Source organism: Oryzias latipes, chromosome 16 (assembly GCF_002234675.1).
Source record: "Oryzias latipes chromosome 16, ASM223467v1".
NCBI classification, from domain to species: Eukaryota; Metazoa; Chordata; class Actinopteri; order Beloniformes; family Adrianichthyidae; genus Oryzias; species Oryzias latipes.
The window spans coordinates 163075-183080 of NC_019874.2; the positions used below are offsets into that span (position 1 = coordinate 163075).

The 20006-nt window shown below is 43.9% G+C and overlaps 1 protein-coding gene across 1 annotated transcript in view; it reads right to left on the reverse strand.

Moving 5' to 3' along the window:
- phactr4 (phosphatase and actin regulator 4) overlaps positions 1-20006 on the reverse strand; it is a 126930-nt gene that overhangs the window by 74229 nt on the left and 32695 nt on the right. The window contains exons 5-6 of the mRNA XM_023964259.1: positions 9934-10014; positions 7113-7607 (exon numbers count right to left, since the gene is read on the reverse strand). Of these exons, the coding sequence (XP_023820027.1) occupies positions 7113-7607; positions 9934-10014 (576 nt within the window). The remainder of the gene's footprint in view (positions 1-7112; positions 7608-9933; positions 10015-20006) is intronic.

A 20006-nucleotide genomic window follows, 5' to 3' on the forward strand; every position in this document is an offset into this window, starting at 1 on the left:
TCTACACAGAATTTACTACACTGGACAGAGGATGTTCAAGATGGGTCTCAGCAACTCAGACATTTGTCAGCACTGTGACGGTAATCTACCCGACAATTACATGCATGCACTATGGTTCTGCACGTCTGTCCAGGCTCTCTGGCAGCAGGTATGTGCCGATCTATCAGTCTGGCTTAAGGTTTCAATCACAGCTTCACCGTCACTTTGTGTGCTTGGTGACATGAGTGCCATCGATGTAGAAGAAGGATTAGGCTCTATCATTTTCATTACTCTTTGCATTGCTAAAAAAACTATTTTAATAAATTGGAAAAGCAAGAAAAATATAAATATAAGTCAACACAGAAATCTGCTGCTTGATCATATCAGCTTGGAAAAAATGTCAGCCCAAGGTTCAAGTAACTTTGAAAGAATTCGGTCTCTCTGGTCTCCCATAGCTAACTCCATGACTTAGGGCAGTGTTTTTCAACCTTTTTTGAGCCACGGCACACTTTAACCTTGTCAAAAATCCCGCGGCACACCAGCATCCCAAAAAAAAAAAAAAAAAAAGCAGAAACTCATAGTCTGTTTTGATCTACAGCCCCCCCCCCCCCGGCAATCTGACGCGCATTTTTGTGATAATTGTGGCAGAAAAAGCAGGAAGTTGCAGATGTTTTTTCTAAAAGATGTAATAAAAGTTAAGTTACATACAAACTGTATGTCCGTTGTGGTTTCAATCCGTGTAACAAGGACGACTCATGTACGCTGAGGCGCTGTCCCAATGCATCATGGGAGATGTAGTGTGAATACGGCTAGAAAACGGCAGAAAGACTTGCGTCTCTGAGCTTCATGGTTTTGTTCACTTGTTCCAGTCTGATACCAGATTCTGTGGAAAGCTACACCGCTAAAGACGAGCTTTAGCTGGTGTTTTTGTGGGAAATGAGTGAGTTATGAGCTAAATTGGAACAAGGAAGTGAAGACTTTTAACACTTCTGATTGGTCAGACTGATGACATGTGATTAAGCCTTCAAGAATGATTGGTGGAGTCGTGGAGACAGTAAAAGCTGCGGGACTTTTCAGAAAACAGTTATAGCTGCAGCTAAATCGCGCTGCCGTCATTCTTATCAAAATGTCTTTAATAGAATCAATTAAACACAAAGAAAAAAGTATTTTATGATCTTTTATATTCCTAACTACTCAGTGTTTTATCAGGACCTGTTTGGATGAACAAAAAGCTGATTTCCTGGAGATGGTTAATGTTTTTAGATCAGTTAATGAGGGCAATTATCCACGGCACACTTGACCATCTTCCACGGCACACTAGTGTGCCACGGCACACTGGTTGAAAAACACTGACTTAGGGGGTGGGGGGGCCTGGTCGTCGTTGCTCCTTGCCCTTCTGCCGTGGGCCGGGGTGGGGGTCGGGGCTTCCAGTGCCTAGCGGGGGGTGGTGGGGGCTCTGTTGGTCGGGGGGTCGGGTCCGGCGCCTGGGTGGGGCGGGCTGGGGTGCTGCGTGGTCCTCTGGGCTTGGGTGTGGGGGTGCGTGGTGGGGGGTGGGGGGTGGTCTGGCTTGGCTTGGGGGGGTGGTCCCTTTGCCTGTGCTGGGGGGGTTGGCGGGGGGCCCTGCTCGGGGGGGGCCCAGCGGCGCCGGATGGGCTGTCCATCTACACCTGGGGCTGGGATCGGCCCTTCCCTGGCTCTGGGGCGGGACGGGACAACCCTCTTGGGGCCCCCGGTCGCTCTGGGTGTCATCCGCTTTGGCTGCGGGGTCTGGGGTGGGGTGGGGGGGGGGGGTCTTGTCGGCCCTGTCCTGTGGTGGGGCATTCGGGGGGGGGGGGGGGGGGGGGGGGGCAGGGTTAGGGTTGGCGGGGGGCCCTGCTTGGGGGGGGGGGCCCAGCGGCGCCGGATGGGCTGTCCATCTACACCTGGGGCTGGGATCGGCCCTTCCCTGGCTCTGGGGCGGGACGGGACAACCCTCTTGGGGCCCCCGGTCGCTCTGGGTGTCATCCGCTTTGGCTGCGGGGTCTGGGGTGGGGTGGGGGTGGGGGTCTTGTCGGCCCTGTCCTGTGGTGGGGCATTCTGGGGGGGGGGGGGGGGCACTATTGGTACGGGGCAGGGGGGGTTGACGGGTCGGGGGCCCGCTGAGGCCATCGCTGTTTCCCCGGCCGGTTGGCTGCCCCGGTCCCGTCGAGGCCTGACCAGAGCTCTTCTAGGGCCGGCGTTTGGGGGTGGGGGCCTGGGCTTGCTCCGGGGGGGGCGACGCTTTCTGGCTCCTCTCTCTCTGTGTGGGGTGGGTGGTGCTGGGCCTGGGGTGTCGGCGCCTCCGGGGGTGGGGCCCCTGGGCTGGGTGGGCCTGGCCCCCTTGCTGGGGGGGGGCGGGGGACAGCTGTTTGACCACCGGGGGACAGTCTACCAGCTGTCCCCAACTTACCCCCTTCCTCATATAACCTCATATTAGGGTGAGGGGGTGGGGGGCTTAGCCTGCGATGGGCCTTGGGGGGGGGGGGGGGTTACTAGGCAGTGGCCCCCCTCCTATGGTTGCCGTATGGAGTGGGCCCCCCCTCTTTCGGTTTTATTTGCACCTTAGACATGTAGGGCCCTTGGTAGGGAGGGTGCTTGGACATCACTGCCAGCAAGCAGCAGATGTCCTCCTAGCATCCTACCCGCTTATTTTAACCGCACCTTAGACATTTAGGGCCCCTTGGTGGGGAGGGTGAGGGGACGTCACTGTGAGTAATCAGGAGATGTCCCCTTAGTGCCCTACCCGCCAATTTTAACTGCACTGCCCTTAGTACACACACCCCTCCCCCCTCAATATATACATCCCAACATAAACACACACACATGCACACACACACCCTCTCAAACACACATACACGCACACACATTTTGCAAGGAAGGTGGGACCTAGGACCATCTGTCCCCTACCTCTTCCCTGGTGGGGGGTACGGGCCCCTTTGCAACGGCGGCCGTGTCCCCGGGGTGCCGGCTTCCTGGGCCCGGCGGTGCTCTCTCCGCGCGGTGGAGGGGTTCACATTACATCTGAGCCGGGGGTGTTCGTGTCCCTGGGGGGTGGGTTCTGGTCCCTGCTCCTGAGCGCTGGGCCCCGCCAAATTTCCAACTGTGGCCGAGCCTGGTCGGGCCATATTTACAACACCCCTTGTGGGCCCTCTTTTTTCCCCGGGGTTCCCCCTCCTGGGCGGGGGCGGCGGGCCCCTGCCTTGCTCCTCCCTGGACCAACCGTGGGCCGGGCGGATGGCTGCCTGGAGTGCGGAGCGGGTCTCCCTTGGGGGGTCCTGGCTCGTACCTGGGGTGGGGGCGGGGGGATGCCCGGAACTCCTGGGTGGTGGCGGGGTGCTCGTTTGGGGCTGTGGGCGTCCTTCTCCTGTGGGGCCCTGCGTTGGGCGCTCCCGGCGCGGCGGGGAGGCTGCTCTCCTGGTTGGGCTGGGGCGGCGCTCTCTTTCCCTCCGTGCCTCCCTGCTCTCTGGCTCTGGGGGCCTTGCGGCGGTCCTGCTGGCCCTGGCCTGGGTGGCGGGCTTGGTCGCCCGGGCGGCGGATGTTCCCTGCCGGTTCCCGTGTGGCGTTGGGGGGATTCCGGCTGCCGCTGCTGCTGCGGTGGGGGTCTTGGGGTGGGGATGGCTGGGCACTCTCCCTCCTTCTTGTCACGTTCCACCATCCATTTTAGAAGAACATATACACTCACCTGAGCACAGGTGTTAGCTCACCTTTGCACTAACAGTTTGCATGATTGAATGACTGAAATATTTCACACTAGTTGGTTTTAAAGGCATAAGTATGCGTGTGAACACTATCTGTTTTGTGTACATGTCGACAGGTGGACATTTTTGCAGCTAGCAGGTGTGTTTATAACATTTGAGTGTGTGTGTGGATAGGCCCCGCCCTTTTTGTACTACATTTGAACCGTACCATAATGATTAACAACCAGTAAACTTGCTGCTTTATGCTGCTTCATGGTCTTATCCCCCTTCCCCTCCTATTATCACCCTCCTACCCCCCCCCTCTCTCTAACGTCCCTCTCTCTTCTTCCCCTCTTTCCTTTTCCGTCCGGTCCAACACCAAAGATTTTCAAACAGGATTGAAATTAATAAAGTTTGGCCTCAATTACAAAAGGGGTTTATTCAGACATACCTTTGGTTTGTCTGAAGATTAATAACCCCTATTGTTAAAGTAAAATATGTCCAACACAAGAGGCCCTCAGCTCTCATCTGTCTGCCCAGCTGATGGACAGGACAAGTTAAAAAATAAATAAAAATAAAAATAAAGTTTCATCAGTTAACCAGTAATCTAATCTCGATTTAGATGTACCATCGGGTTTGAACCAAGAATATTGTTTTGTATCAGTATTTTTTCCCCTCCACAGATCTACAAGAATTACAGAATTACAGTAGTCCAACAATATTTTATCCGGGTGGGAGCTGGAATATCTACTCAGGAACCTTTCTAACCAGTCGTCTTTAACCATATTCCAGTCTCCACCTAGAATAATATTTTCTGTTGCATATTTAATTTTGAGAACTATAAAAGTGTCTTATCTCTGTAAGACGGCCTTTATTTTGAGATATGTTACAATATCCATGAATATTTTCCTATTATTACCACTTTGAGCACTGATGTTATCCAGTGACCAGTGTGACTTAGTTTTGATAATTATTTTCCCTTTATAATTGTTAAATATGATTGCTACACCTGCAGATTTGGATGTGCCATGTGAGAAAAATATTTTGTTTCCCCATTGAGTTCTCCAAAATTTTTCATCCTCTATATTTGAGTGGGTTTCCTGAAGAAATATTAATTGAGGGTTTTTGTTATTACAATGTAAAAATCAAGGTTTTCTTTTAACATCATCTCTCGGAGCTCTAGACCTCTAGTAGTAACTGTTAAAAGGCTGAAATGACATTGCAATGGCATTAACAATCATACAAACATTTATGCAACAAATAAAAAACAAAATAAGAGTGTCAATAAGTACGATGGAGTACTTAAATAACGCGAATCAAAGTCGTAAATTTACGAGAAAAAAAGTCATAAATATACAAGAAAAAAAACTTAAATTAACGAGATTAAAGTCAAAGTGAACATACAATGCAACAAGTGAACGCCACGCAGCAGCAGAGCAGACCAACTAAACTTAGTGAACAGGTAATCTGAATGATTACTGATAAGGTTAAAAATGTTTGGAAGCTCCTTTGTTCGATTTATTAATGCTTTATTTATGGATTCATTCATTGGTTTGCAGGATGTCTGCAACCCATTGATGAAGCCATCGGTATCCCTGCAGTTGTCGTCTTCAATCCTTACTTCCTCCACAAAAGACAAGATCTATACGTCTTACTCTCTACTTTTCTGGCATTTTCAACATTCTTCTGCTAATATAACAGACTGTTTTCATTTATCTTTGTTGTTTTATGTTGAAATGAGACATTTCATCTGGAGGAGGGGGCGTATGTAACACTGTTCACCTTCCGCATGGGTGTTGTGCGCATGAAAGGTTCATGACGTAAGGTGACAAATGGACTTTTGGGATTGTGAATAAAAAGGAAAATAAAGTTGCGGTCCTCTACACCCAAACGTGTCTCAGTGCCTCAGTGCTCCTTATTTTACATATAAAACTCCACTTTACCAACACTGAACCCCGGACAGCCGGCTTTACTAACAATAATCTTATTTTGAGTTAAAAGGTTCAGAATTTCTGTTTTTGAAACCTATCTGGAAATAAAGCTTTACAAAATGATCCACATCTTTTATCTTTAAAGTAGGCTCCGATAAACAGACGACTTTGGGTTTTTTTTTCTCAATAATTTATGACTTTTTCTTGTAAATTTACGACTTAAAATTCATAATTAGATTTTTTTTAATTGTTTGTAAACTGGCCCTAAAACTCATTCATAAATAAGATATTTTTGAGAATTATTTCCCTAGAAGTTAGCTTGAACTTCAGGTAGATCCCAAAAAACATTTCTGTTTAGCCGTTTCTATAACTGAAGGGTCTTTATCTGCACCCGTTTTAATTCTTCTTTCCCTTTCCTTTCTTTTAAAATAAACTTAACCATGATTTTTTTTTTATCTTTGCACTGTTATGTATTGTGATTTCAATGCATTTTTTCTGTTTTGTGAAGCACTTTGAGTTACTTTGTGTATGAATTGTGCTATACAAATAAACTTGCCTTGCCTTAAACACCTCTCTGTCTCTCTAACATCTCCAGCTACGCAGCTGCAAAGCAGTGAAGTCTTCTCTGCTTCAGCATCTATCCCCCTATCTAGGGATCAGCTCTGAAGACAAACTGCAATTACCACTCAATACCAACCTCCCTCCACTCAAGCTCAAACACCCCTGAGCAGAATCCCCCCATGCTTCTCTCACGCCGATGCTCAAAACCTGAAGTCTAGCATTGTTTATTAAATGAGGAATACATTTCGCTGCCCTGTCATCCGTCAGAGAGGGAAGTATAGTACAAGAGAGGAGGACGTCAAGAGAGGGAGAAAGACAAAAAAGGAGGGCAGAAACTAGAAATGTGATAAAGATAGAAAGAAAGTAGGAGAGAGAAAGAACAAGGTGAGACAGAGGAGCAGAACAGGCAGGAACAAAGGAGGGAACACAGAAAAGCAGCTCCATAACAAACTGAAACAGTGTTTTGGGGTTTTGTGGATCTTTTCACTTTGATGCACTGAACTTTCTGCGTTATTCAATGTTAGTCATATTATCTCTACACTGCACCCAGCAACCCCCCTAAGCATGAAAGATCACTGCACAAAAGAGGTTTGAAACACTACAAACTGTTCCATGGATAACTGTCTGTGATATCCTTTACCTGTGACTCCTTACACTTATCACTGAGCTAACAAAGGTGTTATCTAATACATTAATGAGAAGAGGGCCAGCTATTTCCTCATCCTCCTGAATAGGAAGAATAGCTGGAGCAGGCCCCCTGGGAGCCGGCAGAAGCCTGTCTATATCTGGGAGTCTGGGAGGACAGTGCATAAGCTGCAAAGTGATGGCAAAAGGGAGGGAGGATATGCTCGGCCTGAAATACCACCTGCTATTTTCACAAACGTATGAACAAGGTCAAACAGGAAACATGCAACTGCAGTGGTAGGTTCTTGGAAAAGGTCCTCACCTCTCCAGGCCCTTCCCTCCTCTGCAGATGCATGTCGAGGAAGCGTCGGCTTCCAGTCTCCTTCTGTGGGTCGACTCCTCCTGCCGTCTTCTGATGGAGCCTTCTGCAGCCCAGGTCTCCTCTGCCCATCCTCAGGGTGCAGCCTGCCCCCACGTCTGCCCTCCTCCATCTGCCTGTGGATCTGACCCTGCCAGGCCAGGTTGGATTTCCATTCCCCCTCTGCATGGGATCGTGGTCCCATGACCCCTAGTCTCCATCCATCCTCCTGAAGTCCAGTACCTCTGGTGGCCAAAGCTCCGCGGCGGACACCATCTGAGGGAGAGTGCCCTTTGCGATCATCTGGTTGGCTGAGCCACGAAGGCTTCTTCCTGTAGTCAGGCTCTGTGGGGGGTTTGCTTGGACTCTTGACACTGCTGACAACTTCTCCACCAACCCTAACTGGTAGAGTGTGGCCATTCTTCACATAAGATTGTTTCAGATTTGGAGCATCTCCCCCTGTATTAGATAAATAAGTGACCAATGAGTGATCAATTCAGATGAAAAATATTCCTGCTGTATTTTTTTTTATTGCATTTCATCTTTGGGTTCAAATCAGGATCAGCATAAAGTGAATGAAAAACCACATTATACATTTGAAAAATAAACAATGTAAATTTAAATTAAAAAAAAAGAAATTTTTAAAACTTGAAAGTACACACAGTGAACTTGAAAGAAATATTTATAACTATTTTCAAAATTAAAATGTAAATTTATAAACTTAAATTAAAAAACATCTAAGACTGTTACCAAAGGAAAAAATGTTTTTCTTCTTAATAACTGCTATTTTGTATTTTCAAATGTTTGTTTCTATCCCCCTTCAATTCCGAATTTTCCATTTCGTAGTTGGCCCTTATTTTATGTGGGGGTGGGCCTTTGAGCCCATGGACTACCAGTATTTCATTGAAATCTGGATTCTGAGGTTTTGGTGACATTATAATTACTGTATTTTCCGGACTATAAGTCGCCCTTTTTTTCATAGTTTGGCAAGGGGTGCGACTTATTCTCCGCAGTGACTTATATTAGAAATAAATTGAAATAAATACATTGTTAACCCTCCTGTTATGTTCATTTGTGAGGAACAGAGATGATGTTCCTGGGTCAATTTGATGTATGAGGTATGTTAAGTGTTTAGAGTATGTTAAGTGACTCAGAGAATCAGCAAACCTATTTTTACAATAAGATCTTTAAGGGTAACAACATAATATTTTATTTTAAAATTATTTCATAGATTCAGAAATGCAATCAAAATGACAACTGTTTCTACAAACACAGGATGAAAACAGAGTATTAGTTGGCCAATGATGCTTCATGAAAGGAATAAATAAATAAGTTTGAGAAAGAATTACTGTGAAATTATGAGATAAACAGTCTGCTATGATTTTGTCATATGAGGTTGTGCAAGTTATTAGTTCTTGGTCTCAGATTTTGTCAAATAAATTTCCCGTCAAAATGCGACTTATAGTCCAGTGCGACTTATCTGTGTTTTTTTCTACTTTATAATGCATTTTTGGGCTGGTGCGACTTATACTCCGGAGCGACTTATAGTCCGGAAAATACGGATACGTATACCATTATAATTACTGTAAGCCACATCAGAGGAGGCATGACACAGGCGGCAGGAACATCAGGAGCTGTTTTAGAGAGGGAATGACGTAGCCAAAACTTCCATCACTCAATTTCTATCATTTTGCGGTTTCTTAGTTTATAAAACATGTCTGTTGGTAGCTCAAAGCTGCAACCCAACAAAAGAATTTTATTTGACCTCATGTTTATATAACTTAATGCTATTTTTCCATCCTTATCAATTGGTATGGAAAATGTATAGACTGCAATGAGCTTTGATTGTTGTCTGAGAGAAAATGGGAGCACAAACAAATAAGTCCCACTCCAATAATGTTAATTATGATTCTGCTGTTTTTAGCAAAGAACAGTTGTTTTCTATGGCATAGCTTCTGCAGAGTCACAGGAGTTTATTAAAAATTTGGATCTGAGATGTGGACGGGATCATTGGAAAGAGGGAGCATGCACCCATTTCTCGTGATTCATCTGTTTACACACTCTCAGTAGTTTACAGCCCCTCACATCCCCACCTAACATCAAAGATGCAACAAAGATGGCAAGCAATATTTGAGCTATCCAGCAGTACAGTTTTGAGCCAAATGGAAAACCAGCTCAGACAAGGGAAACGAAGACAGACATGGATCTAGATGTCTACAAATGGATCCATCAGAATGGAGCAGAGGGAGCTTGTGGCCGATTGACTGTAGTTGGGACGTCACAACTACATGCTTTTTCCAACAGCTTTTTTCCATATCCTCCTGATTCACAACAATTAAAAAATGAAAATGCTCTGAAAGACTGTTTTAATCATAATTTTCTTTATATATATCCTCCCATTACGAGAAAAATGCCACAAGAACATGTTAAAAAAAATCAAAAACCAAATGTTTTTTGGAGTTGGTCTTTAAAAACTCATGCAGCTCTAATAAAAAAGCTCCAGCAACAGCAGGGCAAGCAGAAAGCTTCAAGCTATTCAGCTGCGAGGCACAATTCATTCCACTTTTACTCAGCTCTGTAGAGTAACATGTCATTTTAAACAAATACTGCATTAGTATGAAAACAGCTAGCAAATGAGCCTTTTAGGATATTTTAGACACCTGCTCTTACTTTAGTGTCTGTAGTAGGGAGGGGAAGGGTGGGGGATGATGGCTTCAGGGCCAGCATTATCAGAAGAGACAACCACAGTGCAAATAGATCAGCTGAATCGCAGGAGCTGTCTCACCGTTGTCTGGAATCTCTTTGAGCACACCCTGTTCAATCAGCTCCTGTCGCGTTCGCCTTGTTGACATCTTCCTCTCCAGCTCTGCCATAAGCAAACACAACTCACACAAATGAATGACCAAATTAAACACATTTTGTTTCCTTCTTTGCAGAGAAAACAACAGGAGTAACAAAATAGATTGTTGCATTTGGACAAAGAGACCTAGAATCTCTCTGAAGTGACTAGAGCTATAATGAGTATCCGAATACTCAGATACTTGCGATCTTTTCTCAAAAAAAGGAGTACAAATATCTGTGGTGTCTAAACAGCTGAATGCCGATCTTTTCAAATATATTGTAGCCCAGCAAAAAAAATACACTTCAGGAAATGTAATTAGTGCTCTAATATTGCAGAATAATGATGGATTTTGAGTATATAAACTAAATAAACCATATGCGCTAGGTCAATGGAAGTCAATACATTTAAAGTAGGTCTGGTGAAGGTTCTCATTTACAAAGTAAAACTATCAAGTGTTTTATGTAGATGGAAATTGAGACTGAAGTTCAGTTTACTAAAATAAGTTCTTAAAAACTGATTTAGTTTTAAAAATACAATGTTCCCTTGTTTATCGCGGTGGTTACATTCTAAAAATATACTGAAGTCCACAAGGTACAATTACAGATGTGTATTATGGCTATAAAACCCCTCACAACACACACATTTTTCTGAGACAGACATGAAACATTTTCACACTTTTCTCTCTTGTCTCAAAGTTCAAACCTTCTTAGAAAAATAGGTTCAGTATTATTTAATGAAAAAGATCTGCTAACGATCAAAGATCTATGTAGATTTGGCAATGCTGATTGCATCTTGTACAGAAGACATGACAACGTGTTGTGAGATCCAGGGCTCCAGACTAACTTTTTTCACTAGGAGCACAGTGGCCCCTAACTGAAAATTTTAGGGGCACAACCAGAAAATTTAGGGGCGCATACCGTAAATTAACATGCTAACCAAATCTACTAATTTCCACTGCATTACTAATAAATACTTTAATAATAGATGCAGAAATTACAATGTGCTGTTTAAATTCAGTTTCACATTTTATTCTGCACTTTTGAAGATGCAACAAGAAGGTAAACTGACAGCACCATCGCTGTCATGGAAATTTATCTTTGTGACACCAAATAGGTGCAGCCAAGATGCACAATAAGCGTGTTTGAGATCACCCAGGTGAACTCAACGCTGCGCAGATCACCTGGTGTGTGACATATATTTTTGTTTTTGCTCCAACATCAACTGTCAATCATCACAAAAATATCGCGAGAAAGGGGTGGGAGCAAGGGGCAAACCTACCCGGACACAGCTGGAAACTGAACTGACTGAAAGCTGCCCTACTGACTACAAAACAATGCATTATGGGACATGTGTCCTGATGGTTTTTGTAGTGGAGTGATTAATTAAAATAATTTAAAATACCAATTCATTAAAAAAGGCTACATACATCACAAAACATTAAAATAATCATAAAATATATAATAACACAGATCATACTAAGGGGGGAGAAGAATATTAAAACTAAATTGAATGTTAAGGACAAATCCATCTTCCTGTTCTCCTTCAGTCTTGCTGCAGATTCGCTTTCATCTCACAGCCCCCCCCCGCCTGGTCTCCCCAATGATCCAGGCGAGGTGCCGGTTCATCTCAAACACGTCTATCGTTGCATTTTCCCCACGTATTTTCAGTGTGTCTAAAACTAATGTTGTTTTTGCTCGAGCGTGTTTAAAGGTCAAGCCCTGTTAGCTGTCACGCATGTAGTTGTGGGACATTTATTCTCCTCAGCTGACCCGACTCCCGCGGGAGCGATGTGCTGCCGTAACGGCCGTGCATAACCGTTTGATGCGCCGCCGTAACCGTAACCAAAACCTAAACCTTCCTCCGGTTCTGTGCGGCCCAGAGAAAAGTTCAGCACGGACTGCATGTATTTAGAAAATTACGAGCGAATAAATACGTTCTAAAGGAAAGTAAGGAACTCCTTAATGTGTGTGGGAGGGGGCTGTCAGGTGTCCTGCTTTCAAACCCTGTCATTGTCCCGCCCCCAAGAGTCATATACCCCACTGTGATTGGTTGGTCAGCTCCGCGCACGACAATGAAAAAGTGTCATTCATACAAACTGGCGGGCTGCAGTAACATTAAACCTTCATATTAAGGCGGGGACCGCAAAATATCATCTTGGGGGCCGCAAATAGCCTGCGGGCCGCGAGTTTGAGACCCCTGCTGTACACTCTGGCACTGGTACACTAGCCGCAGGTCGGAAGAATGAATCAATAGTTTGCTTACCCATAGTTCAGACGCACATATCAGGTTGTGATATTTGTCTCCGTTTCCTTCCCACTGATGTTTACGCGCACTCGATTATCTCTAGGCCCCTCCCCCTACACGCATTCAGCCACTCACAGTGGCTTTCCCTATTCTTCTCACACGCAGTGGCCGCCTCACAGACAGGTATCACGCGAGAGTGTACGTACTTGCGTTTCATGAGTATGTGCGCGAGTGTGTGTGTCTGCCTGCGTGCGTGTGGCTTGCGTCTCATTGATTATTTCATTGATCATTGACGTGCCCCTTCCACGTTTAATGTATAAAAAATACGTAGGGTGGGGGAGGCAAATTTACTGGTAGCATATGTGCGACTGGATGTAAAATTCAGTCGCACACTCTCAAATTTTGGTCGCAAAATGCGACCAATTGCTCGCAGTCTGGAGCCCTGACATCGTTGAGTGACAAGGTCTACAGCAAATTAGGACGCAGGACACAGTTTGCTGTTTAAAAATGGCATGCAATATTCCAATGAAAGAAATCTGTAAACTAGCCAGACCAGGATACATAATCCACCATATACAGAGGGACCACTGGAATTAACAATTTAAATAAACATAATCAGGGTTTGTACAGTTTTTTAGCAATGGTTTACCATAAATTTTCCAAAACCTTTCCTGTATCTGATCTTTTCAGTCTGAACGACACAGATCCCATCTTTTTAAATGTGACCCAGGCCACTTGGGTATGTGGTCCTGAATCCGATATATTTACGATCTTTTGAAATGCAACCTCCGTCTGCACGGCCAGGCTAATGTAATGTATAAGTCATCGATACGCTAAAAAAGTCATAATTTTGCGTTGAAGTAGGCGGGAACGAAAACATAAACATCAACCATGGTGATTTTTTGCTGAGACCAGTCAGTGGAAGGGAAGAGAGGTCACCAATTGAATTCATATTTGGGGTGACAGCTCTATTCAGGCCAAACTCCAGGGCTCTTATGGCAACAGAGCATTTTTTTCCAGCAATATGGCCGAGCGTGGTGTTGAACCTTTCCTGCGATGACTCCCCCCCCCCTCTCCGACCGTGGTCAGGAGCGCGGGGGACCAAAGGCGGATCCTCCTTCAGGGTACACTTCCCCGTTTGGACCCTCAGATTCTCCAGAGCGAGTTAATAGAGTCAATAGGATTCATTCTGGGGGAAACCTTATATTATCGTTCTCCTTCCTTCGTAACACACAACACGAATGTGCACACCCGACACACTTCCACACACACTCCCTCCGGCGCTCTACGCGCTCTCTCATCTCTCTTACACACTCGCGCAGCACATTCACATCTCCACTCCACAACAGTGGGTACAGATGATCCTGGCCTTTGCCTTCTTAAAATGCAAAGATTGTAATTGTGCTGCTCCTTTGTGAAAATAAATGTAATAATGCAAAAAGAGCTCTGCTGTTGACAACACTGTTGTTGACATCCATTGTTAACGTTAGCTACTTCCACAAACAACGAGTGACGTCGTTCACCATTGAGTACTCTTCTGCGCATGCGGGTCACTTCTGGGTCATTTCACGGTCACACAGGAGATCAGAAAATTCACATTTAATTGGAAATGTGAACGGCCTTGCAAAAAAAATCGGATTTTTCAGACAATCAGAATTGAGCGTTAAGCCCTGCAGTGTGAACGTAGCCTAAGTGTGAATACCTGGCCCCACCCTTATTGCGAAAGGGAAAATGTGCATATAAGTTCCGGGTCAGCTGGTGCACTTCCTGCCTTCTGCTTCCTACTCTCAGCTGTTGCTGTTGCCACACCAGGACACCAGACACCTTTTTGGACCAAACCATATTTGGGAACCTCAACGCTTCCATTGGGTTCATGTGACTAACCCCAAAAATGCCGGCTCATCGGTGAGTCTTTGCGGCCCTGAAACTAAAAACAATTGGTACAAAGCTATTTCACAGTCACAGAGCAGCAGGGCTAGGGTAATGCTGCACATTTATGGCTTTGTTTTATTAATGATTCTTGTTTAATTGTTTTAATGTAGTCGGCCGAATTCAAGCCAAAGCATTTTTGTTTAAGTTGCTTTCTTTCTTTTGTGTTAATTGAACTCTTTGAACTGTTTTGATAACTTCTTGTTCCATGATGCCAAAATGGCCACCGTTTTTGAATTGGATAGAATTAATATGTTGCGCAACATTTTAAAGTTTGAATGTTTCATTTGTTTTATTTATTCTGCTTTTGATTATTGACGGGATAAAGTTAATTTGTAATTTTAGAGTACATTTTGACTTAAAACTTTTATCCAGTTAGAAACCTTGACACCTTGAATTATTTGACTTGTGTACACCATTTGAATTCTACTTGTAACAGCTGTTTGATTTTGATCAGAACATTGTTTCTCCTGTTTTTGTTTCCTAAAATGATGATGGCTAATCTGAGCTGTTTCAGTAAACCCAGTGAAAGGACTGTGGTTTGCTTTTGTTCAAGTCTGATTTCAGATTTTTTTTCTGACCCCTTCTAGGTCAGGTTTTTCTTTGGGTATTGTCTTTGATCTGCAACTTGATGGCGAGCTACCCAACCACATGATCCTGAGATCCTGATACTACCACCTTCAATAACGACTCACTAGCTGCAGCAAACCTCAACTACATCACCACCAATAGACTTTTGGATATTACTCCATAGGACTCAGACATGCACCCTCGTTTCTTGTTTTGTATTGTTTAAATGTTTTATTTTGTTAATAAAATCAATTGAATTTTACATTAATCGCTGTCTTGTTTTCATTTACACATTTTGGGCTCCTTGAGACGAATTCTGAATATTTCAACTAGCGCCTAGCCCAGGGGTTGGCAACCTTTTTTACTCAAAGAGCCATTTGGGACCGCCCCTAATGAAAAGAAAGCACCCGGAGCCACAACCCGTTTCGACATCATTACATATATTATGCATGTATATATTATATCAAGGGTGCTCATTACGTCGATCTTCAAGGACATGAGTTTAGATCGCGGGCCAGAAAAGATTTAAAAAAAAAAAAGTACTTCTTTAAAATCCACCAAAGTCCTCACTGAGAAGTACGGGACTTGATTGACATGTAGATTGGCCAATCGGACATCCTCTGAAACATACATCACTGCAATTGCACATTGTGTTCTTAAAAGGATGATACCAAAAAACAAAAAAAAAACAAAAAGGATGATACCGCGGCCGCGTTGGGAGGAGCCACCAGCTAAAGTTACGGTCTGATCGCTGCATGGAGCGATGTGTTTGTCAATGCATGGTAGACACTGAGAATGTGGAGAGATCAGGTTTATTATTTTGAAGAGTTCTACTTGGTAATCATGTTTCCATGTTTGATTTCATAATATCATCCCAGAGAGTCTCTGCTTCAACTCCCGCAGTGAAAGCTGCATCTGAATCTGACGCTGAATCTGAAGCTGCGTCTGAATCTGACGCCCGTGTTTTCATCTCTCTGACAGAGTTTGAAGCCAAAGCCCCTCCCCCGCCTCTCTACCTGCTTTTCCTCTCTACCTGTTCACCTGTTAACATCCTCTGCAGCTGAGAGTTGGTTTCCCCGCGCTCCTCAGTGTATTCTACACAGAGAGCGCAAAATACGATAGTCGGGGCGCTCCAGCGCAGCACAAGGATGAAAGAGCCGGACGCAGGTTATAGCGGGGATAGAGCGGGTTGAGCAAATGAATGGAAGAATGCGGCCTGCTGAAGAAATATTCAATATTGTACAGATTTTATTATTAGTCAGAACTTTCTTTAATTTAGAAAAAACTTTTATTTTGCTAAATCAGTCCAGTACGAAAAAAAAACATCAACAAAAGCTGTGTTGGGCGGTTTTTGGCTGGGTCTGGCGGTTTTCAGATGACTTTTGGGCTGGAAAACTGTGACTCTATCTGGCAACACTGGCGCAAACTCTCAGTCTGTCATCAGCGAGTTGCTCTCTGCCCCGCGGTACGTCAAGTTCCCGGCAGAAGACCACACCGGACCGCGTGTGTCCTCCTGCTATCAGCTCTGCAATTCTCGCCCGATAAATACGAGCTCATTTAGGAAGCTGGTTTTGACGTGGTACACGCTTCGTACGGAGCCAGCAGATGAACAAACTAAAATAAAATGTAATTATTATAAAATACTCATTATTTTCCAAAGTCACAGGGAGCCACAACAAAAGGATGAAAGAGCCACATGTGGCTCCGGAGCCATGGGTTGCCGACCCCTGGCCTAGCCCTATAATCTTAAAAGCGTTACATGATGCATAAGACGAGTTACAGCCAGAGTTTGCCTTGATGTGAAGCTGCAAAGGCAGGTAGGGACCATCAGTAACGTACACAAAAATACCCCTGACAAACAATAGCAGTTTCTCAGTAACTCACCAAAAACAATCTCAAAAACATCCTAAGTAATCATTACAGTGCCGTTAAAACAAACTCCACAGAAGTTCATGATATCATTACTCTCTCGAGTAAGCCAGCATGCTTCAGTAATGCAAGTTTTAGACGCGTCCTTATCTCCTCACTTTAGGAATACAACTGTTGTAATCCTAAAAAATATGAAAGCGAATTCTTCAGCAAAAATCAGAAAACGTATACCACTCTCCCAAAGTGAGGGTCCAGCACAGGGGCGGGCAAAACCTTTTTTTACTCATGGGCCAGAAAGGATTCTAAAATTTGACAAAAGGGCCAAACCAGTAGCTTGTGGGTGGAGTTTATTGGTAATCCAACTCATAGGAGAACAAAATAACATAGAACAGCATTATGAAAAAGGTTATAGCAAAAATGTGCTAAAAAGATCATAGCAAAGTTGACCACACCCACAAAGTGAGTGTCTAGGTCAGGGGTCGGGAACCTTTTTGGCCGAGAGAGCCATAAACGCCACATATTTTTAAATGTAATTTCGAAAGAGCCATACAATAATGTTGTGTCCCTTTCCCACACTGCGGCACGGAGACTTAACCTCTTTTAGGGTTCTTTATTCTGGTTACTGTAGGCTGTAACCAACACCATATAATTAATTCAGCAACTCCTCAGTCTCTCCCGCTGAGAGCGCTTCACCCAACTTCTTATTCGCTAACTGCAGCATTAGCCCTCCTATTACCCTTATTTGGCCCATGGCTGAACCCCATTGGTCCAAACTACATAACAGGCCGGGCGACAGAATTGAGAGCTAATCAGCATCTGTGCTTGATGCGTTCAATGAACTCCAAAATTTTGAACGCAACAGGTCAGTCCGCAACAATATGTTTAAAACTAAATATACGAGTGAATGTGTGCATTTTATGTAATGTCAACACTTTCAAAGTACAATAAGTCTGTGGATTCTTTTTAATAACATTGTTATGCTGTTGCTAATAAATGATGAGTATTTCTTACCATTATTACGACTTCTGGTGCTGCGTGGTTTTGCTGATTGCTGAGTCTGGTTGTTACATGGTGAGGTTCTGCTTCATGAGACTTTAAACGTGATCTTAGGTTGGTCTGAATATTCTGTAGATGTGACAAAGACTGCTCACATGCAGACACACACTCACGCTGCAATATGTGACGGGCAGCGGGTATTCGACAGTGGCTCAGGTGGTTGAGCGGGTCGTCCAATGATCGAAGGGTTGGCGGTTCGATCCCCGCTCCCACCAGCCAAAATGTCGTTGTGTCCTTGGGCAAGACACTTCACCCTCCTTGCCTCCAGTGTGGCTCCACTGGTGTGTGAATGCGCATGAATGATCCCGGTGATGGTCAGAGGGGCCGTAGGCGCGAAATGGCAGCCACGCCTCTGTCAGTCTGCCCCAGGGCAGCTGTGGCTACAACCATAGCTTACCATCACCAAGTATGAATGAGGAGTGAATGAATAATGGACACAATGTAAGCGCTTTGGGTGTCTTGAAAAGCGCAGATAAATCCAATCCATTATTATTATTATTATTCAAGTTTTGACAATCCCTGCGCGATTCACCTTGCTGCCCGTGCCCACACCCCCCTTTCTTCCTCACACATCCCGCTGCAACTGCACGCTCTTTCTCAGAGACAGGAGCACGCAGTTGAAGGGACGGTGGTTCACAGGTTTTAGGCTGTTATAAACTCTGTGAAATAATAGATGACAGTTAATTGATGCGGTGCAGATTTTTTTCTCCAAGCACCGTTACTACTGGCATCGCATCGCACCAGAGATGGACTGGTCTTATGAAAAAAAAAGTATAATTAAAGATTTGTCTGCGAGCCACATGTGACCATCAAAAGAGCCATAGGTTCCCGACCCCTGGTCTAGGTGTTCATCCACAGACTGTGCTGCTTTCTGCCCAAAATTGTCATTGGGACTGACTCACAAACGACATAAACAGTTCATACTGGTCAATATTTAATGCTTCCAAAGTTTTGCTTTGCAATATTTGAATATAGTAAGCAAGAAGAACAAAACGTTCTGGCGATATTGAGACGGGCAATAAACAAAACGGATCATGTCTATGATACGGACACATTTGTGGCTTTTCTACTTTTTATTGCAGCTTATCTTATAGTTTTATAAGCAAATTAGTTTGGGGCACAGCCTGATCAGAGTTATTTGCTTTTGTAGTTCTTAAAAAATATTAGAACAAAAATCACAAGATTTGAACAAATCACCGAGCTTCTTCTTTCTTCTGCAGATGTTTTCTCCCTTTTTTTAAGGCTCACCAGCCCGACTTTTCTCATGCTGCTTATGTCGAAGGAATTTGAGCAAAGTTTGAATTTTGCACGTTTCTGGAGCAAAATGCGGGGCTCGACATAGCCAATTGTCCGCTGGCCCGGTCCAGCTCGCTCGAACAGTACGGACCACAAGAATTTATTTTTCACTTGGGCCACTAAAATATCTAGCGGTTAATATACTTTTCACCTTTTTCAATAAAGTATATTTTGCAAAAACGTGTAGATTTACCTCGTCTTCATCGCTTTGAAAGTTTGACGTCCGCCATGATTGTTTTGGTTACGTGGTGCGCACGCATCTCCGCAACAGCGAACAGTGTTCACTCTCCGCATCCGTCGGAGCAATTTAACGGCGCGAAAATAGCTATGGAAGGAGTGGATGGGGAGGCTACTGAAGATGCTGAATAGACGGAAGAATGTCAGAGATGTGGAAGACATGGCAGGAATAGATAGGAATATGTTAGATGGAGTAATGGGTGGAATTCGTAGTATGGACGGCAAGATATTTAATGAATGCATTGAAGAGGAAACTATATGCACTAAGCTTTCAAAGGCAACTCCAAATACCTGAATCTCAGACTCAAATGCAGTTTAATGTCAAAGTACTTCATTTTGTATTTCTTTACAACACTGTAAGCAGTAAGTATTTTTAGTCAAAAGCTAAATGATCTCAGTAATTTAATTTTATTTAATTTTTCAATTATTTAATTTATTAAGTAACTAAAGTAACTAAAAAGTAAATGTAACTTTGCAACTTTAAACAAGTAACTCTGCAGATTTGAACAACATAACAGTAATTAAGGATCTAAAAACTAAATGTAACTTTGCAACAGTAACAAAAAGCAGAACCTCAAGGCAGTCAGAGCAAAAAAGTAAAGAAAACTTCTTAACTATTGATTAACAAATGTGAAACAGCAGTGATTAGAAGCAGCATGAAAACTTCTTAACTAGTGTTACCTACTACACTGCAGTGCTCTCTTCAAAAAATCTGAAACAGACTAGAGCAGATTTAAGTTTGATATGCTCTATTTTCATTCATTGAAAAGTGTATAAATAAGTGCTAGATGTCACCAGAATGCACCAAATTGCAG